Source organism: Phasianus colchicus, chromosome 36 (genome assembly GCF_987193195.1).
Source record: "Phasianus colchicus chromosome 36, bPhaCol1.hap1.1, whole genome shotgun sequence".
NCBI classification, from domain to species: domain Eukaryota; kingdom Metazoa; phylum Chordata; class Aves; order Galliformes; family Phasianidae; genus Phasianus; species Phasianus colchicus.
Window position 1 is genome coordinate 3,082,293 of NC_143471.1, and position 24,642 is coordinate 3,106,934.

The 24,642-nt window shown below is 64.4% G+C and overlaps 4 protein-coding genes across 6 annotated transcripts; all 4 read right to left on the reverse strand.

Annotated features, from left to right (window-relative positions):
• Positions 1-5,816: 5,816 nt before the first annotated feature.
• Positions 5,817-10,359, reverse strand: PHF23 (PHD finger protein 23). Its single transcript, XM_090129358.1, has 6 exons — positions 10,247-10,359; positions 9,072-9,103; positions 8,859-8,951; positions 7,399-7,763; positions 6,923-7,215; positions 5,817-6,355 (listed from the first exon to the last, which is right to left on the reverse strand). Exons 1-6 carry the CDS (start codon positions 10,269-10,271, stop codon positions 6,159-6,161), a joined length of 1,005 nt encoding a protein of 334 aa, XP_089985484.1. The 5' UTR covers positions 10,272-10,359; the 3' UTR covers positions 5,817-6,158.
• A 210-nt stretch (positions 10,360-10,569) lies between these two features.
• GABARAP (GABA type A receptor-associated protein) lies at positions 10,570-13,387 on the reverse strand. The gene is made up of 4 exons (XM_090129364.1): positions 13,188-13,387; positions 12,374-12,452; positions 11,555-11,673; positions 10,570-10,745 (listed from the first exon to the last, which is right to left on the reverse strand). The coding sequence occupies exons 1-4, from the start codon at positions 13,275-13,277 to the stop codon at positions 10,680-10,682; spliced, it is 354 nt and encodes a 117-aa protein (XP_089985490.1). The 5' UTR covers positions 13,278-13,387; the 3' UTR covers positions 10,570-10,679.
• Positions 13,388-13,416: 29 nt separating this feature from the next.
• On the reverse strand, positions 13,417-20,187 carry CTDNEP1 (CTD nuclear envelope phosphatase 1). Its single transcript, XM_090129360.1, has 8 exons — positions 19,899-20,187; positions 18,634-18,700; positions 17,891-18,009; positions 17,274-17,345; positions 15,995-16,111; positions 15,043-15,154; positions 14,859-14,943; positions 13,417-14,531 (listed from the first exon to the last, which is right to left on the reverse strand). The coding sequence occupies exons 1-8, from the start codon at positions 19,995-19,997 to the stop codon at positions 14,471-14,473; spliced, it is 732 nt and encodes a 243-aa protein (XP_089985486.1). The 5' UTR covers positions 19,998-20,187; the 3' UTR covers positions 13,417-14,470.
• A 741-nt stretch (positions 20,188-20,928) lies between these two features.
• On the reverse strand, positions 20,929-24,600 carry ELP5 (elongator acetyltransferase complex subunit 5). 3 transcript variants are annotated; one of them, XM_090129362.1, is made up of 8 exons: positions 24,502-24,600; positions 23,591-23,651; positions 23,417-23,497; positions 22,628-22,827; positions 21,972-22,132; positions 21,367-21,524; positions 21,063-21,191; positions 20,929-21,002 (listed from the first exon to the last, which is right to left on the reverse strand). In XM_090129362.1, the coding sequence occupies exons 1-7, from the start codon at positions 24,572-24,574 to the stop codon at positions 21,110-21,112; spliced, it is 816 nt and encodes a 271-aa protein (XP_089985488.1). In that variant the 5' UTR covers positions 24,575-24,600; the 3' UTR covers positions 20,929-21,002; positions 21,063-21,109. The 3 variants fall into 3 exon arrangements, with proteins under 3 accessions (XP_089985488.1, XP_089985487.1, XP_089985489.1); XM_090129361.1 differs by having other exon boundaries at positions 20,929-21,191; XM_090129363.1 differs by having other exon boundaries at positions 20,929-21,191; positions 24,491-24,560.
• Positions 24,601-24,642: the final 42 nt, after the last annotated feature.

Sequence of the window (24,642 nt, forward strand, 5' to 3'; positions counted from 1 at the left end):
GAAAGGGGGGCGGGCGGGTGGGTGGGTGGGTGGGTGGGGGGGGAAGGGGGGCTGAGGTCGGAGGGGAGCGGGGCCGGGGCCGAGCGGGGACGGGGACGGGCGGAGGCGGCGGAGCGGAGAAACGGCGGAGAGGAGAGGGGGGGGGCGGGGGGCGGGGAGAGGGGAGGGGGGGGGGATATTGGGGGGGGGGGGGGGTTAACCCGGAGTGTGCCGGGATGGAAACGGGGGGGGTGGGGGGGGGTAAGGGGGGGGATGTAGGGGGGATATGGGGGTGGGGGGGGGATATATGGGGGGTATGGGGGGTAAGGGGGGATGTATGGGGTATAGGGGGGGGATGTAGGGGGGATAAAGGGGGATTTGGGGGGATGGGGGGGGTAAGGGGGGGGATGTAGGGGGGATATGGGGGGATATGGGGGTGGGGGGGGGATATATGGGGGGTATGAGGGAATATGCGGGGTATGGGGGGGGATATGGGGGGATATGGGGGGTAAGGGGGGGATGTAGGGGGGATATGGGGGTGGGGGGGGGATATATGGGGTATATGGGGGGGGATATGGGGGGATATGGGGGTGGGGGGTGGGGATATATGGGGTATATGGGGAGTATGGGGGGATATGGGGGGATGTGAGGGGGGGAGGGGATGTATGGGGTATAGGGGGTGGATATTGGGGGGATAGGGGGGGATTTGGGGGGATGGGGGGGGTAAGGGGGGGGATATGGGGTATATGGGGGGTATGAGGGGATATGGGGGGGGATATGGGGGGGAATATGGGGGGAAAATCGGGGGATAGGAGGGGTGGGGGGGATGTATGGGGTATATGGAGGGGATATGGGGGGGATATTGGGGGGTATGGGGGGGATAGGGAGGGATGTAGGGGGTATGGGGGGGGATATGGGGGGATATATGGGGTATATAGGGGGATGTGGGGGGATGTAGGGGGTATATGGGGGCATGGGGGGGGAATATGGGGGGATGGGAGGGGTGGGGGGGATATGGGGGGGGATATTGGGGGGGCATTGGGTGGAGGGCAGGACTTGGGGGGGATATATGGGGTATATGGGGGGATATTGGGGGGATAGGGGGGGATTTGGGGGGATGTAGGGAGGGCATGGAGGGATATGGGGGGATATGGGGTGGGTAAGGGGGATATAGAGAGACATTTGGGGTATGTAGGGGAATATGGGGGGCATTTGGGGGGATATGAGAGGGGTTTGGGGGGATATGGGGGGTATAGGGGGAGCATGGGGGGATTTGGGGGGGGGAATGGGGGGAGATATGGGGAATATAGGGGGTAAGGGGGGATATATGGGGTATAGGGGGGGTAAAGGGAGTATATAGGGGGATTTGGGGGAGATGTAGGGGGATTTATGGGGGAGTTATGGGGGGATTTGGGGGGATATGGGGGGTATGGGGGGTTTCAGGGGGAGATATGGGGGGGTTATGGGGGAGATATAGGGGTTATGGGGCGGCATGGAGGAATATATGGGGTGATGTGGGGAGATATGGGGGGGTTATGGGGGAATATGGGGGTATAGGGGGCATTTGGGGTGGATTTGGGGGACATGGGGGGAGCGGGGTGGGGATATGGGGGGGACATGGGGGGAGTGGGGTGGAGGTGGGGCATTGTGTGGTTATGGGGTCGCTATGGGGCTGGGGGGGGGGTTTTACCCGTGGCCGTGGGGGGGGCGCGGCGCTGATGGCCGCTTCGTAGCATTCCTGGATGTCTGGGGGGGGGGGGCAGTGAGACCCACATCCCCGCCCCATAGATCGCCCCATAGATCCCCCATTGCCCCCCCCCACCCCATAGATCCCCCCGTTGCCCCCCCCCACCCCATAGACCCCCGTGTTGCCCCCCCCCCGTCTCATAGATCCCCCATTTCCCCCCACCCCATAGCCCCCCCCATTGCCCCCCCCTCCCCACAGCGCCCCCATTGCCCCCCCCTCCCCACAGCCCCCCCATAGCCCCCCACCCCCTCGCCCCCCCCGTACCCAGCAGTGCCCCAAACAAGGGGCTCTCCAGCACCTCCTCCAACGCCCGCACTGCGCTCTGCCCTATAGATTGGGGGGGGGGGGGGGTCGAGGGGGGGTCACCCCACAATGGGACCCACACAGAGCCCCCCCCATACACCCCCCCTCCCCCCATTTATGGTTCTGTGCCCCATCGCTCCCCCTATGGGTCAGAGCCCCCCCCCATAACCCCTATCTATGGGTTCGTGCCCCCCCCGTGTCCCCCCCATGGGTCTGTGACCCCCCCCCCCCCCATAACTCTCTATAGGTCCGTGCCCCCCCCGTCCCCCCCCCATGGGTCCGTGCCCCCCCACAGCTCTCTATGGGTTCGTGCCCCCCCCCATGGGTCTGTGACCCCCCCCTCCCCATAACTCTCCATGGGTCCATGCCCCCCCCCCGTGTCCCCCCCCCATGGGTTCCCCCCCCCCCATAACTCTCTATGGGTCCGTGCCCCCCCCGTGCCCCCCCCCATGGGTCTGTGACCCCCCCCATAACTCTCTATGGGTCCATGCCCCCCCCCCCCGTGTCCCCCCCCATGGGTTCCCCCCCCCCCATAACTCTCTATGGGTCCGTGCCCCCCCCCAACCTCCTCTGTAGGGTCCGTGCCCCCCCCCCATCGCTCCCCCTATGGGTCAGAGCCCCCCCCCCCATAACCCCCCCCATGGGGCCGTGCCCCCCCCCATGGGGCCGTGCCCCCCCCCAGCTCTCTATGGGGCCACGCCCCCCCCGCAGCTCACCCCGCCGCACCGCCATGGCCCCACACAATAATCCCATTGAGTGGCTTAAATGGGGGGGGGGGGGGTAATTAACAGCCCCCCCACCGCCACCGCGCGGGGCATTGTGGGTAATGTAGTTCCCCCCCCCCCCCAAAAAAAAAAGACTCTGAAATACGTTTGTAACTTTATTAGTTTAATTAAGAATAATTAAGGCACCAAGGGGGGGGGGGGGGTCATGGGCCCCATTATGGGGGGGGAGGGCGGTCAGGTCCCATTAATTCTATAGGGCCGACAATGGGGGGGGTATGGGCCCCATGGGGGGGGGGGGGCAGATCCCATTAATTCTTATAGGGCCGATTGGGGGGGGGGCTTTTGGGGCCCATTTTGGGGTTGATGGCCCCATTTTTTGGGGGGGGGGATCCAGGTCAAATTGGAGGGGGGGGGGTCAAATCCCAATTAATTCCTATAGGGCTGAATGAGGGGGGGGGTTTAAGACCCCATTTTTTTTGGGGGGGGGGTTGTGAGCCCCTTTGGGGGCGGGGGAAGGCGCTCGCGGGGGGGTTTAATTAAAGAGAAATGTTAATTGAGAGAACATTAAGAGAGCAGCATTAATTAAAGAAGGGGATGAATTACGAAATATTTGGAGGGGTGCTAATTGGGGGGGGGGTCCCGCAGACCCTTAATCCCCCCCCACTCCTCCAGGACCCCCCCCATAAACCCCCCTTCACCTCCCCAAGGCCCCCCCACCCCCTCAGGACCCCCTCCAAAGCCCCCCCTCGACCCCCAACCCCCCCCATATTCTCACGACCCCCCCATCGCCCCCAAAGCCCCTCCGTACGCCCCCCATCCCCCCCGAAAAGCCCCCCCCCCATATCCTCAGGACCCCCCCAGACCCTTAATACCCCCCAACCCCCACAAAGCCCCCCCCAACCCCCTCACACCCCCCATACACCCCGACCCCCCCCCATACCCTCATGACCCCCCCCACCCCCAAAGCCCCCCCAGACCCTCCCACCCCCTCAGGACCCCCATAACCCCCCTCACTGCCCCCCACCCTCCCAGGACCCTCCCCCCAATTCCCCCCCCCCAGACCCCCAAAACCCCTCCGTACCCCCCCAGGACCCCCCCCAGATCCTCAGGACCCCCCCAGCCCCCTCACGACCCCCCCCAAATCCCCCCCTCCCTTAAGGACCCCCCCGCCCTCAGCCCCATCCCCGCAGCGCTGCCCACGTGGTGCCGCTTGGGGCCGGACCGGAAGTAGACGCATCCACTTCCGGTAGGCAGATGTATGCAAATGAAGCGCGGCTTGGAGGGAACGCCTTAAAATGGCGGCGCCGCTCCGCCCGAAAATGGCGGCGCGGTTGGCATGGGAACGAAGCCACGCCCACGCCTTGCTATGGAGACGGAAAGGGGGCGCGGGAACGGGGGTGACGTCACGAAGTGGGCGGGGTTTGCTGACGGTACGACGTGGGCGGGGCTTGGTGACGTCACGATGTAGGCGTGGCTGCGATGCGGGTACGCCGCACGGTGGGCGGGGCTACGGGCGCGCGTGACGTCACGAAGTGGGCGGGGCGTGGAAAAGGGCGGCCCAAGGGGGGGTCGGGAGACCCGCGAGGGGGGGGGGGGGGGGCACCAAATTGGGGGGGGCGTCCGTAATGGAGGGGGGGTCAGAATTTGGGGGGGGGGGCATGAAGGGGAAGAGCATAGAGGGGAGCGGTGGGGAGGGGGTCCAAATTTTGGGGGGGGGCTTTAATGAGGGGGGGGGGCCGCAATTGGGGAGGGGTCTCCATGGGGGGGGGTTCAATGATGGGGGGTTTTATTGGGGGGGGGGTTAATGGGGTGGGGCAGTAGGGGGGTTTTCATGGAGGGGGGTTGAATTTGGGGGGAGGCAATGGGGTGGGAGGGTCCCAATGGGGGGGGCAACGGGGGGGGGATGTCAATGATGAGGGGTTTTAATTTGGGGGGGGGTCTTAATGGGGGGGGCAATGGGTGGGGGTTCAATTCGGGGGGCTCCGTGGGGGGGGCTGAAATGATGGGGGGGGGGTCCGCAATGAGGGGGGGTCTCCATGGGGGGTAATGGGGGGGGTCTCTATGGGGGGGGGGTCCCAATTTGGGGGGGGTCCCGGACGGAGCACCCTGACCCCCCCATAAGAAGCCGCGGCGCCGCTTGGTTTATTTACAGACTCCAAAATATTAATTATTAATTATTAAAACCGTGGGGGGGGGGGGGGGGGGGGGGCACAAAAAGGAGGGGGGGGGCAAAAAGGTTTAAAAAAATAACAGCTGAAAAACCCAAATCCGGCTCTATTTACAGGCTGTACAGAGGGGGGGGGCAGCCCTGAGTCCTGGGGGGGGGGGCGCCCCCAAAGCGACCCCCCCCCAAATAAAATACACCCGATACTGCGGGGGGGGGGGGTCCCCAAATCCGCCTCGTTCTGGGGGTGGGGGTTAACGGACCCCCCCTCCCCCCCCTGCTCATAGAGTCCCAATGTGGGGGGGGTCCCACATCCCCCCCCTCAAAGTCAATGTTGGGGCGGGGGGGGGTCACAGGGTCCCTATTTTCTATGGGGGGGGTCTCCCTTCCCCATGGGGGGGTTCATGTTATATGGGGGGGGGTCCCGCTTTCTGGGGGTCCGTTTTTTATGGGGGGGGTCCCACGGAGTGAACCCTTAAGAGCCCCCCCACAACCCCATATTTTGGGAGGGGGGGGCACCCCAAACCTTTTTAATTCTTCTGAGCTGGGGGGGGGGGCACAGGGTCCTTAATTTCAATTGGGGGGGGGTCCCTCATTTTCCAAGGGGGGGCCCTTGTTTGAACCCTTTTTTTTTGTGTTACGGCCCCTTTAAGAGCCCCCTGACCCCCTTTTTTTTTTGGCAGGGGGGGGGCAGCCCCCAAACCTCCTTGTTTCAAAACGGGGGGGGGGGTCACAGTGCCCCCCCAGGACTTCCTTTGCCTTCCAACCCCTTTTACAGATCCCCCCCCCCACCCCCCCAATCCCATCTTTGGGATCTGCCGGACCCCCCCCCCTTAAATCCTTCCCTTTCTCTACCTGGGGGCTCCTTTAGGTCCCCCCCCCCCAGGACCCCCCCCTCTTTAGTGAAGACCTTTGAACCCCCCCCCATCCTTTAGGGACCCCCCCTCCTCCTTCCATCCCATCTTAGGGACCCTCTGGACCCCCCCCAAGAAAAGTCCTCCCCTTTCTCCACCTGGGGGGTCTCTTTTAGGTCCCCCCCCCCTCTATGCGGTGGCTGGGGGGGCTCCTTCCTGTGCCCCCCCCTTAATAAAGACCTCTAATGACCCCCCCCATCCATCCATCCTCCTTTAGGGACCCCCTCCTCCTTCCATCCCATCTTAGGGACCCTCTGGACCCCCCCCCAAGAAAAGTCCTCCCCTTTCTCCACGTGGGGGGGCTCCTTTCGGCCTCCCCCCCCCCTCTATGCGGTGGCTGGGGGGGCTCCTTTCCGTGCCCCCCCCCGGCACAGCTGGCAGATGAACACATCTGGCACGTTGGTTTTCCGGATGCGGGCGCAGCTGAGGTGGATCCAAGTCCCGCAGTGGCTGCATTCAATCATGGGCCGACCGGCGAAGGGTTTGTGGCAGAAACACGTGATCAGATCCCACGAGTCGTCACCTGGAATGGGGTAATTAGCGGCCGTAATTAACGAGGTGGTTAATTGGGGGGGGGGGGTGGAGGGAGGGGGGTGTTGTGGGGTGAGGAATGAGTTTAAAGGGGGGTTGAAGGGGGGAGATGGGGGAATATGGATGTGAGGTCCCACAAGTCGTCACCTGCGGGTAATTAATGGGTAATTAGCGGGGTGATTAATTGGGGGTGGGGTGGGGTGGGGTTATGGGGTGAGGATTGGGGTTATGGGAGTTAACGGGGGGAGATGGGAGGGGAAGGAGGGAATATGGATGTGAGGTCCCATGAGTCACTTGAGAGGTAATTAAGGGGTTAATTAGAGGGTTAATTAACAGAGGGGTGTGGGGAAGGGGGCCGTAAGGTGGGCTGTAGGGTGACGCTACGAGGCGCCGCCAGGGGGCGCTGTGCGGTCAATGGGGGTGATGGGCGCTGCGGGTGCCGCCAGGGGGCGCTGCGGGTGGCGATACGGGGCGATGCCACGAGGCGCCGCTGGGGGGCGCTGTGTTGGCGCTGTGTTGGCGCTGCAGCTCCGCTATGGGGCGCTGCTGTGGGGCTCACCGGACTCCACCATGATGTCCTCATCCATCACCCGCAGTTCGCCGCCTTCGCTGTCGCTGTCGCCGCTGTCCCCGGCGTTGTCCCCTGGCCGGCTGTCGCGGTCCTCCGAGCGTCTGTCGCGATCCTCCTCCAATCGGCGATTCCGGTCCTCCGAACGGTTCTTGAAGTCCTCCGAGCGCTCGTAGTCCGCCAGGGGGCGCTGCTCGCCCGCCAGGGGGCGCTGTTCGCCCTCTCCGCCGTCTCGCCGCCCCCCCCCAACTTCACCCCCAGCCCCGAGGGGGGGGGGGCGTCGCCTTCATCCCCCCCCCCCTCCCCTTCTTCCTCCTCCTCCTCCTCCTCGTCGTCTTCCTCCTCTTCCTCCCCCCCCCCTCCTCGGAGTCCGTGTCCGTTTCGCTGGGGGGGGGGCCGCCTTTGGAGCCCCCCCCTCCCCCTTCTTCCTTCCTCCTCCTCCTCCGTCCGCTCCTCTTCATCAGCGCCGCCCCCCCCGCCCCGAATTCATGGGGGGGGGCACCGCGACCCCCCCCGCCTCCCCTCCTCTTCTGCCCCCCCCTCCCCCACCTCCGTGCGTGGGGTGGTGGGGGGGTTGGGGGGGGGAGGAAAACAAAGCGTCTTTCAGCCTCATTTTGTCCAATCCGGACGGCTGGGAGCCCCCCCTGGGCGGGGGGGGGTGAGAAGGAGGGTGGGGAGGGGTCGTGGGGGGGGTGGGGGTCGCGGCCCCCCCCGCCGGCCCCCTTTTCGCATTGGCGGATTTGGCTTTGCGGACGAAGGTCTGAATGGTGCGAAGAGCTGAAGGGGCCGGGGGGCGGGGGGGGGTCGGGGGGGACGGCGGCCACTGGGGGTCCTGGAGGGGGGGCGGGGGGGGGAGAAAAAGGGGAGGGTGGGAGAGAAAAAGAGGGGGGGGGTCTCAGTGATGCGGTGCTGAAGGGGCACCGACCTCCCCCCCCCCCACCAACCTCAATTCAAAGACATGGGGGGGGGGTCCTACGGGGCAGCAGGGGGTTCTATGGGGCTGGGGGGGGGGCTTATGGGGCTGGGGGCGTCCCATGAGGCTGGGGGTTCTATGGGGGTCCTTATGGGGTTGGGGGGGATCTTACAAGGATGGGGGGGGGTGTGAGGGGGGTCCTATGAGGATGGGGGGGGGGGATTCGATGGGGCTGGGGGGTCCTGAGGGGCTGGGAGGGGACCTATGGGGTGTGGGGGTGTTCGATGGGGCTGGGGGGGGGAGGAGGGGGGGAAGCCCTATGGGGGTCCTATGAGGGTGGGGGGGTCCCACAGGGCTGGGGGTTCCTATGGGAATCCTATGGGGGGTGGGGTAGGTCAATTCAGAGCTTTCCTTATGCCTCCCCCCCCCCATGGCCCCCCCAATTCAATGTCTTTTCTCTTCTCCCCCCCCCCAATAAAACTTAAGAATCCCACCCCAAATTCAGGGTCGCCTTCTTTCCCCCCCCACCCGCAGAACTCCATTTCCCGTCGCACCCCGACACAAAATGGCGCCCGGCCGCAATGCACGCTGGGACTTGTAGTCCCACCATCCGCCTTCCCCCATTCCTTCCGCACGCCGAACGCCTCCGGCTCCCACCACCCCTCGCGCAACACCGGAAGTTCCAACCCTCACACCGGAAGCGAGCCGCCGTCTCCTAGCAACAGCGCGCGGAGCACCACGGGAGATGTATGCGCCGCCACAACCGCGCTCTGAAGGCGCCGCGGGGCGCACCGGGACCCACGGGGGGGCTTCAAACCCCCCCGGAACGCTCCGAACCCCCCGGAGCTCCCATAGAAACTCCCCGAAACCTTCGGGCCGCAACGCGGAGCCTCTCGGTGCCGTTTGGGCCAACCCAGCAGCTTTGCGGCCTACCCCGGTACCCCCGCGGCCTACCCCCGGTTCCCCCTCCCGCCCCGGTTCCGGTTCCCGCCCCCCCCCCCCCCCCCCGCTGACCTCGGGTGCCGCCGGGATGTACCCGGCGTAGGCCAGGACGAAACTGCAGAACTTATTGAAGTCCTCGATGGTTCGGCGCCGCTTTTCGGGGGGCTGCGGGGATTTGGGGGAGGGGGGGGGGGGGGGGGGGGGAGCGGTTACTTTGGGCCCCCCCGCCATCCCGGTTCGCCCCCCCCCCCACGTTATCCCTGCCCCCCCCTCCCTCCCCCTCACCTGAGTCTCCGCCTTCAGCCCCGGCAGCGCCTCTGCGAACGGAGTGGGGAGGGAGGGGTTAACGGGGCGGGGGTCCGTGAGGGGGGTTTATGGGGGGGTTCATGGGGGGGTTTCCCGTTACCGATTCCCCCCCCCCCGGAAGTGGCCGCGCGCTCAGGGCGGGGCCTCCCGCTCCCCACCCCCACCCCAACCTCGTGTCCCCCCCCCCCCCATTCCAACCCCCCCCGGTCCCTCCTTACCCCCAACCCGGTGTCCGCCATTCCTCCCCCCTTCGGTACCGAACCCCCGGTGCCCTCACGCCCCATACGGACCCTCCGCTCCTGGTGTCTCCCCCCCCGCCCCCCCCTCCCGTTCCGCTCCCCCCGCCCCCCGTTCCCTTTCTGTTCTCCCGGTCCCCCCCCCCCTCAATTCCCGGTACAGCTCCCCCCCCCGACCGGTTCTCCTTCCCCCGCCCCCCCAGGCCCCCCCCCCTCACTCCCGGTTCTCCCCTCCCCCACCCCCGGGGCTCCGATTTTCCCCACATCCCGGTCCCGGTTCCCTCCCCCGGTTGCAGTTCTTCCCCCCCCCCCCCCTCCCCCGATCCCGGTCTCGGTCCGGTTCCCCCCCCCCCCTCCGGTGTCCCCTCCGGTCCCGGTTTCCCACCCCTCGGTCCCCCCCTCCTCCCCCCCAAGTACCGACTCCCCCCCCGGTCCTCCCCACATCCCGGTCCCGGTTCCCTGCCCCGGTTCCAGTCCTTCCCCCCCCGATCCCGATCCCGGTTTCCCCCCTCCCGGTCCCGGTCCTCCACCCCCCCCTTGTTCCAGTCCTCCCCTCCGGTCCCGATTCCCCCCGAGTTCCAGTCCCACCCCCGATGCCGGTATCCCCTGCCCCCCCGCGGCCCATTCCCGGTCCCGACTCCCCCCCCGGTTCCAGCCCTCCCCCCGGTCCCCATATCCCCCCCCCCCCAGCCCTCCCCACATCCCGGTCCCGGTTCCCTGCTCCGGTTCCAGTCCTTCCCACCCCGATCCCAGTCTCGGTCCCGGTTCAAACCCCCCCCCCCTCCCGATCCCGGTCCCCCCCCCCTCCCGTTCCTCAACCTCCCGGTCTCCCCCCCCCCCCTCCCCGACCCTCGCTCCGGTCCCGCTCTCCCCCCGGCCCCGGTCTCCCCCCCCCCGCCCCGGTTCCTCGCTCCGAACCTCGGCCCCCCCCGGGCTCCCCCATTGCCCCGCGCCGGGGTCGGGCACCGCTCCTCCGCCGCTCCCCGCCCGGCGCCGCCTCACCGTAACCCCGCCCCCTTTCTTAACCCCGCCCCCTTTCCGTGGCCCCGCCCAATCCCCGTGCCCCACTCGTGGCCCCGCCCACCGCCCCGCCCAATCCCGTGCCCCTCTTGTAGCACCGCCGAATCTCCACGCCCATCTCGTAGCCACGCCCATATCCAAAAGAGCCACGTGACTCTCCCTGGCACCGCCCCTTCGCTCGCAGCGCAGGCCGCGCGGTGCACGCTGGGAGTTGTAGTTCCCACATGGAGGCTTTTATTGATATGGGGGGTGGGGGTCCATCCTTTTTGGGGGGGGGCTGAGGGGGGTTTATGGGGGTCCCATTGAAGGAGGGGGTTTCCAGGGGGGGCCCTCAGGCTCCATAGACGCTTTCGTCGCTGTAGGCGATGTAGAGGAAGAAATCCTCCTCGTGGTGCTCCTGGGGGGGAGGGGGGGGCAATTCAGAACCCCCCCAAATTGGGGTCCCCCCACAGTGTGGGGATCCTATAAGGCACCCCCAAACTCACAGCCCCCCCCAACCTCCCTCCCAATTCCCCGAAACCCATGGGCCCCACCCCCCAGCACAGACCACCACCCCAAATAGGATCCCCATAGGTTCTCCCTGTGACCCCATAGGACCCCCCATAGGACCCTCCCACAAGACCCTCATAGGCTCCCCCAACACCCCATCCCCATAAGACCCCCATAGGGCCCACCCCACACCCCATAGCCCCCCATAAGACCCCTATAGAACTCCCCCACACCCCATAAGAACCCCATTGGACCCCCCAGCCCCATAAGACTCCCATAGGAGCCCCCCACACACCCTATATGGCCCCCATACGATCCCCCCAGCCCCATAGGGCCCCCATAGGACCCTCATATCCCCCCATGGGAGCCCCATTGGACCCCTCAGCCACATAAGACTCCCATAGGACACCCCCCACACCTCATAGAGACCCCCATAGGACCCCCCCAGCCCCATAGCCCCCCATAGGGCCCCACAGGACCCTCCCACACCCAAAAGGCCCCCATAGGACCCCCATATCCCGCCATAAGTGGGACCCCCCTCAGCCCCATAAGACCCCCATAGGTCCTCCATAGCCCCACACAGGATCCCCCCCACCCCATAAGACCCCTATAGGACCCCCCTACAACCCATAGACACTCCATACGACCCCCTTAGGATCCGTTCACACCCCATAGGGCCCCCATAGGACCCCATAAGACCCCCATAGGCCCCCCCACCTGGTAGAGCTGCCCCATGGTGGCGCTGGTGGGGGGGATGACGTTGTTGACGAAGAAGAACAGGGCGTCCTCAGCCCTCAAATGGATCCTTTTCCTGATCAGGAAATAGAACTGCCCCACTGGGGGGGGCGGGGGGGTCAGCAGACCCCAAAGGGACACCACTGACCCCAAAAAGGGACATAAATCACCCCAAATGGCCATCATCGACCCTAAAATGGGAGTAACTGACCCCAAAATGGCCATCATTGACCCCAAAATATCCAACATTGACCCCAAAATGGAAATAAGTGATCCCAAATGGGCATCATTGACCCCAAAATGGGAATACCTGACCCCAAATGGACACTACTGACCCCAAAATAGCCAAAATCCACCCCTAATGGCCATCACTGACCCCAAAATGGGAATAAGTGACCCCAAAATGATAATAACTGATCCTAAATGGCCAACATCGACCCCAAAATAGCCAAGATTGACCCCAAAACGGGAATAAGTGACCCCAAAACGGGAATTAGTGACCCCAAAATAGCCAACGCTGACCTCAAAATGGGAATAACTGACCCTAAATGGCCATCATCGACCCCAAAATGGGAATAAGTGACCTCAAAATGGGAATAAGTGACCCTAAATGGGCATCATTGACCCCAAAATGGGAATACCTGACCCCAAATGGACATTACTGACCCCAAAATAGCCAAAATCCACCCCTAATGGCCATCACTGACCCTAAAATGGGAATAAGTGACCCCAGGTGCCCATCATTGACCCGAAATGGCCCCAATTTACCCCAAAATGTGCCCCCCCCCCCCCCAGACACACCAGTGAGGTCAGAGGGCACCAAATATTTCTTCTTGTCCAGGTCTCCAATGCGGGCCTTGGGAGCCTTCTCCACAATCACCTGTTGGGGGGGGAGGGACCCCAAATTGGGGGGGGACCCCAAAATGGGGAACGGGGGGCAGGGGAGGAACCAAAATGCGGCTGGGGGGGGGGGGGAAGGAACCCCAAAATGGGGCGGGAGGGGATGGGGGGCACCAAAATGGGATAACTGGGGCATGGGGGGGTCCCGAAATTTGGGACGTGGGGGGCATTGAAATGGGTCTGAGGGGGGGCGATGGACCCCAAAATGCGGGGGGGGGAACTGAAATGGGGTTGGGGGGGGTGGAGGATCACAAAATAGGGGGTGGGGTCCTCAAAATGGAGCCAGGGGGGTCGTGGGGGCTCCCAAAATGGGGATGGGGGGAGATGGGGGGGCGCTGAAATGGGGCTGGAGGGGGGGGCGACCGAAATGGGAGCGGGGGGCTCGGGGGGGGGAACCCAAAATGGAGCTGGGGGGGCCGGGGGGGGGGGAGGCCAAAATAAGGCTGTGGGTGTGGGACCCCAACGTGGGATATTGGGGGGGGGTCCCCAAAATCGGGGGGTGGAAATGGAGGGTCCTCCAATGGGGGGGGAGGGGGGACATCGATGGGGGCGGGGGGGGCAGAAATGGCGGGGGGGGAGGGGGCGGCTCCAATGGGGGGAGACGGACCCCAAAACGGGGTGGTGGGGTCCTCCGAAGGGGGGGGGGAGTCCTCCAAAGGGGGGGGGGGAGGTCCTCCAAAAGCGGGGGGGAGGGGAGGGGCGGCCCGGCGCTCACCGGGACGCGGTCCGGGTATTTCTTGCGGATCTTCTCCCCTTCGCAGCGCCGTTTCTCGAACGGATGCTCCTCCTTATAGAGGAACTTCATGGCCGGGCCGGACCGGGCCGAACCGGGACGCTCCGAACCGGAAGCGGAGCGGAACTGAGGGCGCGGCCGCGCACTTCCGGTTTCTACGTAAAGTGCGCAGCGCCCAGAGAGGCGGAGAGAGCGGCGCGGTACGCAGTTGGCGTAAGGGTGGCGCTACTGCGCATGCGCGCGGCGCGGATTGCGACATCGGGCGGGCGTGACTGGCGGCGCGCGGTGCGCTTTACGGCAGCGTCGCGTCACTTTGCGGCGGCGGCGTGGCGGCGCGCGTGCGCAGTGCGGGACGATGCGGGAGACGAAGCCGCAACAAAGCAACGCAACGAAACAGACCCCCCCCCTCCCTTCCCCCGTCCGGTGGGACCCGCAGGAACGAGCAGAGGGGCTAAAAAGAGAAAAATTGGGATTTTAAGGGAAAAAAAAAAGTGCGGCGGAGGGATCCGAGCGGCGGCGCTGCGGTTCTGTCACGTGAGGCGCTGACGTCATCGCTCCCCGGAGGAGGAGTCACGTGGTGCGGGGTAAACAGAGACCACGTGACTGAGATAGGGCGCAACCATTGGCGGGGGGATTCTTAATGGAGAAAATTAATTGGGGGGGGGGGAGAGGGGGAAGAAAAAATGGGAGGGGGCACAAAGTGGGAAATAAACGGGGAAATGGGAGAGGGATGCGCGGGAAATGGTTTGCAGAACAGCACCGCGACCCTCCCCTCCTCCCCGAGGGGGAAAAAGGCGGTTCTATGGGGCGGGGGAGGGGGGGAGGCACATAAGCCCCGCCCCCCCCCCAAAAAAACGACGGCGCTGACAGCGAATGGGAGCGGAGGGCTTTAAAAACACGGAACGGCCGCGGCGGTGCCCAAAACGTCCATAAGCCCTAAGGGGGGGGGGGGGGCACACGGCCTCCAACCCCCCCCCTTTTTCCCCCCCCCAGCCCAAAAAGCGTCCCCGGCGCCGCAGCCCCCTGCGGGGGGTTGGGGTCGTTCCCAGGGTCCGTCCAGACAGGGGAAAGGTGACGGGGGGGGGTTGGTTCCGTGCCCCCCCCCCCCAATTCGTCGTCGACGTAGGAATGGAGGGGGCGTGGCCTCGCGTTCGGGGCGTGGCCTCAGAGATGCTGCCTCGCTGGAGGGGGCGTGGCCTCAGAGATGCCTCGTTTGGAGGGGGCGTGGCCTCGCGGGAGGGGGCGTGGCGTCGCGGGGGCCGCTGTCACCACAGGCGGTGCTGGTGGAGATTCCGGCTCAGCACCGAGCGGACGTCGGCCGTGAACCTGGGGGGGGGTGTGGGATTAGGGGGGGTGGGGGGCACCGTCCGACCCACATGGAGCCCAAAACTCCGCTCTGACCCCCCCCATAACCAGCCCTGGCATCCAGGATCCCTCCAAGCCCCCTGGGCTACTTCTCACCCCCCCCCGATCCCCATCAGTGCCCCCCCAGACCCAGTTATGCCCCCCCCATCCCTATTTCTGTCTCCAAAGACCACCCCCACTCGAACTTCCAGCCCCCCCACCCCCATCAGTGGGCCCAGACCCACATACGCCCCCCCCCCCCACATCCCTATTTCTCTCACCCCCAGTTTGCTTTCAGCCCCTCCCCACCTGAGTGCATCCAGCATGGGCAGCAGGTTGAGCAGCGCCGTGTCGCTGGGGTCGCTGAACCACGACTTGATGGGGATGGCGTTATCTATGGGGCACAAAGGGGTCCGTGAAGGGCTGGGGGGGGGAGGGGGGACTGGTTTAGGGGATGGGGGATATAAGGGGGGGCTCATGGGGGGGTCCGTACCCGGATGGCTGCGGTAGGCGCCGGGCGAGTTGTCGAGGATGACGATGCTGGAAAGGTCCCCGTGAACCACCGACAGGTCCTTAATGTAACTGCCCAGCTCCAACGTGCAGTGCTGGGGGCGGGGCCAACGTTAGACACGCCCCCCTCTCTCGAGTGTGGCCACGCCCTCGAGAGAATGGCCACGCCCCCCTCCCCCACCACCTCAGCTACGGCCCAAAGCGCTCACAGCCAATGGGGGGAGAGGAGAGAGCACAGCACTGGCGGCGCTGGCCAATAGGACACGCACACACTGCCTCTAGCCCCGCCCCCTTGGGGCTCCGCCCCCTTTAGGCCCCGCCCAGATGCCTGTAGTAGCGCCAACTAGGGATGCTGCAGTGGGCCCTCCTTTAGGCCCCGCCCCTTTTCAGCCCCGCCCCCTTTGGGCCCCGCCCACCCATCCTTAGCAGCGCCTATTCAAGATGCCGCGGTTGGCTCTCCTTTAAGCCCTGCCCCCTTTAAGCCCCGCCCACCTTCTTATAGTAGCACCTATTAAGAATGCTGCAGTTGGCCCTCCTTTACACCCTACCCCTTTAAGCCCCGCCCACACCTTTAGCCCCCGCCCACCCACTCTTAGCAGCGCCTATTGAAGATGCTGTGGTTGGCCCTCTTTTAAGCCCCGCCCCTTTAGGCCCCGCCCACAGCTTTAGGCCCCGCCCCCCCTTTTCTAGTAGTGCCTATTGACAATACCGAGGTGGGCCCTCCTTTAGGCCCCGCCCCTTTAAGCCCCGCCCCCTTTCAGCCCCACCCACCCATCCTTAGCAGCGCCTATTGAAGATGCTGCGGTTGGCCCTCCTTTAAGCCCCGCCCCCTTTAAGCCCCGCCCACCTGTAGCAGCCCCTATGAAGGATGCTGGGGTCAGCCCCCCCTCCCGGCCCCGCCCCCCTCAGGCCCCGCCCCCTCAGGCCCCGCCCACCTGTCTGTAGTAGCGCCTGTTGAGGATGCTGCGGTTGTTGTCCAGCTTGTCGGCCACCGCGCAGCCGTAGATCTCCATGCTGGCTGTGAACACCACCAGCTCGTACCATTGGCTCACCTGGGGGGGGGGCACGGCCCGGGGGGGGGCTCAGGGGGGGCTCTGAGACCCCCGGGAGGGGATAAAACCCCCTCGGATTAAAGGGGTTCTACGAGGGGGGGGAATTGGGTTCTGTGGGATCAATGGGGCTCCAAAATGGGGACCCAATGGGGGAGGGGGGAGATAAGGAGACTGGGGATCCTTACCCTAATTGGGGGTGGTGGGGGGGATTAATGGGATTTGGGGACCCCCCCCTAAATTGAGAAGGCCACAAACACCACCAGCTCGTTACCATCGGCTCACCTGGGGGCGGCACGGCCTGGGGGGGCTCTGAGACCCCCAGCGGGGGATAAAACCCCCCCAGGGGTAAAAGGGCTCTATGGGGGCAGAATTATTCCCCTATAGGATCAATGGGGTCCTTGTGAGTTGGGGGGGGAAGAAGGAGCCATCTTATGGGGGGTGGGGGGGCACAATGGGGTTGGGGACCCCACTCCTGAAATTAGGGATCCTATGCGGGTGGGGGGGGGATGAGGAGATTGGAGACCCCCCCCCCCTTGAATTGAGAGGGTTCTTTGGGGCTGGGGGGACTCAATGGGGGCTGGGACCCCTGAAAAGGGGTGGGAGGGGGGGGCTCTTAATGCAGTTGAGGGCATGTGATGGAGTGAGACCCCCCCCAAAATGGAGACCCTACAGGGCAGAGAAGAACTCAATGGGGTTGGGGACCCCCCCAAAATGGGGGACTCCATGGGGTTGGGGACCCCCCCAAAATAAGCATCCTATGGGGGCCTGGGGGGGGTGATGAGGGGATTGAGGACCCCCCCTATATAGGAAAAGCTCCTCGGGGTGGCAGGACACCCCCAAAACAGGGAGCCTACAGGGGTGGGGGGACTGAATGGGGTTGGGGACCCCCCGTACAAAATAGGGAACCCTGTGGGGGTCTGGGGAGGATTTGGGGTCTCTGTGAGGCACAGGGGGGGGATTTGGGGGGCTGTGGGGCACAGGGGGGGATTTGGGGGGCTGTGGGGCACAGGGGGGGATTTGGGGTCTCTGTGGGGCACAGGGGGGGGATTTGGGGGGCTGTGGGGCACAGGGGGGGTTTTGGGGTCTCTGTGGGGCACAGGGGGGGGATTTGGGGGGGCTGTGGGGCACAGGGGGGGGATTTGGGGGGCTGTGGGGCACTCACCACCTCCAGGAAGAAGTCGACGTGGGGCCGTTTGTGCACGAAGAACCTCACGGGGTGTTTATCGATGACCACCTATGGGGGGGGGAAAAGGGGGGTCAGCAGCCCCATAGAGACCCCCCCCTCCTATTTTATGGGTGCCTCCCCCCAACCCATTTGTAGGAACTTACTTTTAACAATGAAATCCCATCCAAACCCCCACTCTGCCCCATAGCGACCCCAGATCCCCCATATGACTCCATAACGACCCCCCCTGCAATTTTTTGGATCCCCCCCATTTTTAGGGCCATTTTCTCCCTAATGGCGAAGCCCCAACCAATCCCCCATTCTGCCCCATAGCAGTTCCAATTCTCCCCCTTCAGACCCACATTCTGCCCCATAGCAACCCCAAATCCTCCCCCCAGACCCACATATGGCCCCATAACGACCCTCCCCAATATTTTTTGTGCCCCCCCACTTTTTTTTTTAAATCTCCCTCTCATTTTTAGGATCCTTTCTCACATTACAGACACAGTTCCATCCAGACCCCACTCTGCCCCATAGCGACCCCAAATCCCAGCCCAGACCCCCATCTAACCCCACAACGACCCCCCCACACCGTTTTTAGGACCCCCCCCCACCTTTAGGATGAAATCTGGGGGGGTCCCGGGCCGCACGGTGGGCCGCAGGACGCCGTCGTGGTGGGAGTGGATGAGGGTCTCGTCCAGATCCAGCACCAGGATCTTCCGCTTCACCTGGGCTGAATTTTAGGGGGGGGGGGAAGAAGGAGGGGGGTCAGGGGGTCTTCATTCCTCCCTGCACCCCCACTGCCCCCATTTGGGTCCCAGGACCCCCCCCCCGGAGCCCCCAGAACCCCCCAGCCCCATGGAACCCCCCCTCCCCCCCAGGACCCCAATTTTGACCCTCAGGACCCCCCCAGGACCCCAATTTCCACCCCCAGGACCCAACGTCCCCCCAAGCCCCCCCCAGACCCCCAACCCCCCACAAGACCCCCCACATCCCCCCCTCCTCCTCCCTCACTTTTACTCTTCCCCCCCAGCTTTCATCCTCTCACCCCACATTTTAGATCCCCCTCCCCAAATTCAGCCCCCCCCCCCAAACACGACCCCCGCCCCCACTTTTACTCCTTCCCACCCCAACTTCCATCTCCTCTCCCCCCTTTGAGGCCCCCCTCCCCAAATTCAGCTCCAACCCCCCCAGATAGGGTCTCCCCCGCTCCCTCCCCCCCAAACACAACCCCCCACCCCACCTTCCTCACTTTTCTTTTTTGCCATCCCCCAAACTTGATCCCCTCCCCCGCATTTCAGGTCCCCCTCCCCAAATTCAGCCCCTCCCCCAAATAAGACCCCCCTCCCCGACTCACTGAGGCGGTTTCGGGAGGCGGGGGACAGCGGCAGGACGTCGTATCGCACCGTCTGGTACTGAATCACCTGGGGGGGAGGGGGGACACAAATGGGGGGGGGGGGGGCAGCACCCCGAGACCCCCCCCCAAAACCTCAAACACCCTCAGACCCCAATCTGCCCCAACCCCCCCCCAAATCCCCCATTAAAAAGCCCCATAAACCCTCACCCAATAACGCCACGACTCCATAGCTTCCATAACCCCAATAAAGCCCTATAATCCCTCACCCCATAACCCCACGACCCCATAAGGCCCCACAACCCTTCCCACGACCCCATAAACCCCCATAAGCCCCCATAAGGCCTCACAACCCCCCCCACGACCCCATAAACCCCCATAAGCCCCCATAAGGCCCCACAACCCCCCCCACGACCCCATAAACCCCCCATAAGCTCCCATAAGGCCCAAAACCCCACGACCCCATAAGCCTCTATAAAGCCCCAGAAACCCCCGTAAGCCCCTACAAAACCCCCTTAACGCCCCATAACCCCCCACCCCATAACTCCTACAATGCCCTATAAAACCCCCATAAGTTCCCCCACGACCCCACCAGCCTCCATAAGGCCCCACAACCCCCCACCCCGCAATACCATAAGCCTCCCTAAGCCCCTATAAGCCCCCAGAAGCCCCAATAAACCCTCATAACTCCCTATAGGCCCCCATAAAGCCCCATAAGATCCAACAGGCCCCCACAAGACCCCACAACCCCCCATAAAGTCCCATAACATCTTACAAACCCCAGAAGCTCCTATAAAGCCCCACAAGGCCCCATAACCATCATAAGCCCCCATAAGGTCCCGCAATCCCCCATAAGCCCCCATAGGCCCCCATAAAGCCCCATAACCCCCATAAGGTCCTACATGCCCCCATAAAGGCCCATAATGCCCATAAGCCCCCATAAGGCTCCACAACCCCCCCACCCACAAGACCATAAAACTTCCTAAGCCCCTATAACCCCCCAAATCCCCTATAGGCCCCCATAAAGCCCCATAACACCCCATGACCCCCCAATAAAACCCCATAAGGTCTTACAACCCCCCAGAAGCCCCTATAAAGCCCCGCAAGGTCCCATAACCCTCACAAGCCCCCATAAAGCCCCATAAGGTCCCACAATCCCCATAGGCCCCGTAAGACCCCATAACCCCCATAAGCCGCTACAGAGCCCCCATAAGCCCCCTTAAGGCCCCACAGCCGCCCGTCCCGCCCGCTTCCCGCCCCGTACTCACGGTGCGGACCTGCCTCCTCAGCACGTACAGCACGAAGCTCCACAGGCGGGCGGCGAAGGCGGCGAACGAGCGCAGGCCCAACACGCACTGACTCCGCATCGCCGCCGCCCCGCCGCCCCCCCGGCCCAACTCCGCCAGCTTCGCCCCCCCCGGCACCACCCGGTCCGGCTCCGGACCCGGGGGGGGGGAGCGGAGACGGAGCCTTCGGGCCCCCCGACTCCCCGTTACCGGCGGCTGCGCTCGGCCGCCGCCATCTTGTGCGCCCGCCCCGGCTCCGCTCCTCGCAGGGGTCACTTCCGGCCGAGCACTTCCGGGGGGCGCGAGGGGAGAGCGCATGCGCGGCGATGGGGGGCGGGGCCGCGGATTGCGAACGCGTGGCTCGAGCGAGGAGGGGCGGGGCTTGGGGCGGAGCGCGGATCGTGGTTGGCTACTCAGAGGGGGCGTGGTTTGAATGACTAATGAGCGCGGCTCGGGACCAATAGACGTGGGATGAGACAGTGGGGGCGTGGTTTGTCCCGAGTGGGCGGGGCTTAAGGCGAATCTAACCACGGGGAATCAATCGGGGCGTGGCTTATGACAAGTGGGCGTGGCTTAAGGACAAATTGGAAACCGTGCGCTGAACAGATGGGGGCGTGGCTTGTCCAGTGGGCGTGGCTTAAACTAAAATGGGCTGAACCAGGGGGCGTGGCTTTATGCTGAGTGGGCGTGGCTTGTGTGCGCTAGGGACCGAGTGCAAACCGGGGGGCGTGGCTTGTGCGCAGTGGGCGTGGCTTTGAGTCGAGTGGGCGTGGCTTATGGGCAATAGCCCCGGGCTGGCCCAATGAGGGCGTGGCTTTCCGCCGAGGGGGCGTGGCTTAAGCGCGACAACGTGGGTTAAACAAAAAGGGGCGTGGTTTCTGTGGAGTGGGCGTGGCTTGAGCCGCGGGGGGGCGTGGCCTGAAGCACCCCATTGTCAACAACCCCCCTGGGCTCCTGTAGGCCCTACAATAATCCCAAACAGCCCCATATCAGCCCCATAACAACACCCAACGACCGCGACAGCAGGCTTTAATGGGCGCCCGAGGCTTTCTGTAGGTCCTACAATAACAGCCCCAGTTTCTGTAGGTCCTACAATAACGGCCCGAGTTTCTGTAGGTCCTACAATAACGGCCCGAGTTTCTGTAGGTCCTACAATAACGGCCCGAGTTTCTGTAGGTCCCACAATACGGCCCTCACACATCCAGGTCGTCGTCGGGGTCCTCGGGGTCGTTGGGGGGGGCGGGGATGGGGTCCCCCCGCAGCAGCTCTGCCTTCCTGAGGGGGGAGGACTGGGTTGGACTGGGCTGGGCTGGGCTGTACTGGGTTATACTGGGATGTACGTGGCCATATGGGGACGTATGGGTCCACACCAGGTCGTACTGGTCCGTACTGGTCTATATGGGGCTGTGCTGGGCCATACTGGGCCATACTGGGCCATACTGGGACTCACCGTGCGGCACTCAGCAGATACGGGGGGGGCGGCTGCAGCCGGAAGTCAGGGGGGGAGGCGGGGTGGGCTTCATCCCCTCCCCCCCTCACAGCCCCCAGTTGGGGGGGGGTCTCCATGGGGAGCACTGAGAGGTCCGGGAGGAGCGTGAAGAGCTCAGCCTGCGGGGGGGCAACAATGTGACCCCCCTCCGCCCCAATACCCCCCATAGGGGACCCCTAAACTGCCCCAATCCCCCCCCAAAGCCCCCCCATATTGGGGACTCCCATCCCGCCCTCTCAGGGACCCCTAAAATGCCCAACCCCCCCATGTGCCCCCCCCCCCCCCATATTGGGACCCCCAACCCCCACCATCCCAACAACATTGGGGACCCCCCCAGCCCCCCATGTTCCCTTCAACCCCCCAACACCGGGACCCCCCCCCAACCCCTGCAATATTGGACCCCCAACCCCCCGCATTGCACCAATATTAGGGACCCCCACAGCCCCCCCATATTCCCCCAACCCTCCCAATATTGGAGACCCTCCAACCCCCCCCATCCCAACCACATCGGGACCCCCAAATCCCCCCCCACCCCCCAATACTGCCCCCCCCACCCCCCCCCATACCTTTGGTTGCCCCCCCCTGGGTGGGACCACCAGCACTTCCCGGATGTTTTGCCCACCTGGGGGTCCCGGCCCTCCCAAAATGAGGCGGGTTGGGCTCAGAGCCCCCCCCAGGGCCTGCAGCAATGAGGGGGGGTGCAGATCCCGATGGAGCAGAGCCAGAACTGAGGGGGGAGGGGGACAAGAGGGGGGTGGGGGGACCCAATATTGGGGGGGGGGGGTCAGGGTCCTCATGGGGGCTTTGGGGCAGTTTAGGGGTCCCTATGGGGGAGAACAGGGGGGGGGTGGGAGGGGTCCCCAATATTGGGGGTGGGGGTGGTTTGGGGAGTTGGGGGGGGGGCTTGGGGCAGTTTAGGGGTCTCTATGGGGAGGAATTGGGGGGGGGGTCTCCAATACTGGGAGGATGGAGGCATTTGGGGGTCACATGGGGAGGCTTGGGGGTCCCCAGTACTTGGGAGGGGGGGAGGTTGGGGGCCACATGGGGGGGGTTTCCCCAAACCCCACGAGCCCCCAATCCCCCCCTCTTTAATCTTCCCCCCCACCCATTTCCACGCCCCTTTGAACCCCCCCACCCCCCTCCCATTGCTTTTACCTGCAGCATTTGGCCCCGCCCACCACCGTGACCACGCCCCCCTCTGCCCTTAGCCACGCCCCCTCACCTCGCCCCGCCCCTAAGGCGGCCCTCAATCTCCTCCCGGCCACAAGGGGGCGCTCTCGCATCAAGGCGGCGCTCAAGGAATCCACCACCACCATCGAGTTGGGCCCGGCCCCATCGCAGCCCCCGCCCCAAAGCGCTGCCCGACCCCCACCGCCCCCCAACCACCCCCGGGGGTCGGAGCTGTCGTCATGGAAACGGAGCCTGGGGGGGGGAAAAAGGGAGATTATGGCATGTGGGGCAGCTATGGGGCAGCTATGGGGTTATATGGCTTTATGGGGTGGTTATGGGGCAGCTATAGGGGAATATGGAAATATGGGGTGGCTACGGGGGAATACAAAGCTATGGGGTGGTTATGGGGCAGCTATGGGGAAATACAAAGCTATGGAGTGGTTATGGGGCAGCTATGGGGGAATACAAAGCTATGGGGTGGTTATGGGGCAGCTATGGGGGAATACAAAACTATGGGGTGGTTATGGGGCAGCTATGGGGCACACTCGGGGGTTTGGGGGTCAATGAGGTTCTATGGAGCAGATATGGGGTTATTTGGGGGGTTATCAGGTGGCTGTGGGTCACCCTATGGGGTGATCTATGGGGTGCTTTGGGGGATGTATGGGGTGCGCTATTAGGCACTCCATGGGGGTTCTATGGAGCAATCTATGGGGATCTATGGGGCAATCTATGGGGCACTCTACGGGGGTTCTATGGGTCACTCTATGGGGGTTCTATGGGGCAATCTATGGGGATCTATGGGGATCTATGGGGGATCTATGGGGATCTATGGGGCACTCACTGCTTCTTCACCTCCGGGCTCAGTCCAACCCCAAACTGCTCCTGGGACACCTCGAGGAGAACGACGTCGACCGGCTCAGCCCTATGGGGCAGAAATATGGGGCAACAACATGGGGCTGCCCCACAGAACCCCGGAGAGCCCCCATAGACCCCACGGCGCCCCATAGAGCCCCACCTTTTCACAGCAGCAGTGACAAAAGCCCAGAGGAGGCTGCGGCCTTCACACGTGGCGGTGTCTGTGGGGCAGAGTGAGACCCACGGTGCCCTACTGTGCCCCACATCCTAGCCCCATAGATCCCCACAAACCCCCTTGGAGCCCCCCACACTCAGCCCCATAGACCCACACAGATCCCAATGGAGCCCCATAGACACTCATGGAGCCCCACACCCAGCCCCATAGACCTCAATGGAGCTCCACAGCCCCACACTCAGCCCCACAGACCCCGCACAGACCCCCATTAACCCCCACAGCCCCACAGACCCCCATAGACCCCAATGGAGCCACATAGACCACAGTGGAGCCCCATGCGCAGCCCCATGGAGCCCCACAGCCCCAGACCCAGCCCCATAGACCCCCATTAACCTCCACAGCCCCACACTCAGCCCTATGGATCCCACAGACCCCAATGAAGCCCCATAAACCCTCATGGGGCCCCACACCCAGCCCCATAGACCCCCATTAACCCCCACAGCCCCACACTCAGCCCTATGGATCCCACAGACCCCAATGAAGCCCCATAAACCCTCATGGGGCCCCACACCCAGCCCCATACACCCCCATTAACCCCCACAGCCCCACACTCAGCCCTATAAATTCCACAGACCCCCACAGACCCCAATGGAGCCCCACACCCAGCCCCATAGACCCCCACAGACCCCCATTAACCCCCGCAGCCCCACACTCAGCCCTATGGATCCCACAGACCCCAATGGAGCCCCACAGACCCTAATGGAGCCCCACACGCAGCCCCACAGACCCCCATTAACCCCCACAACCCCACACGCAGCCCCACAGACCCCCGCGGAGCCCCACACCCCACCCCGAACCCCCCCACGTCCGGCCCCATATCCGCACCCTCCACCCACAGCAGCCCCTCCGCGCCGCCCTCCACCAATGCGCGGAGCATGGCGCCGTCGCGCGGGGTTGTGACGTCATCATCCCGCGCCGCCGCGGCCGCGCCGCCATCTTGGGCGCCGCCATTTTGAATTGCGCGGGCGCCGCCATTT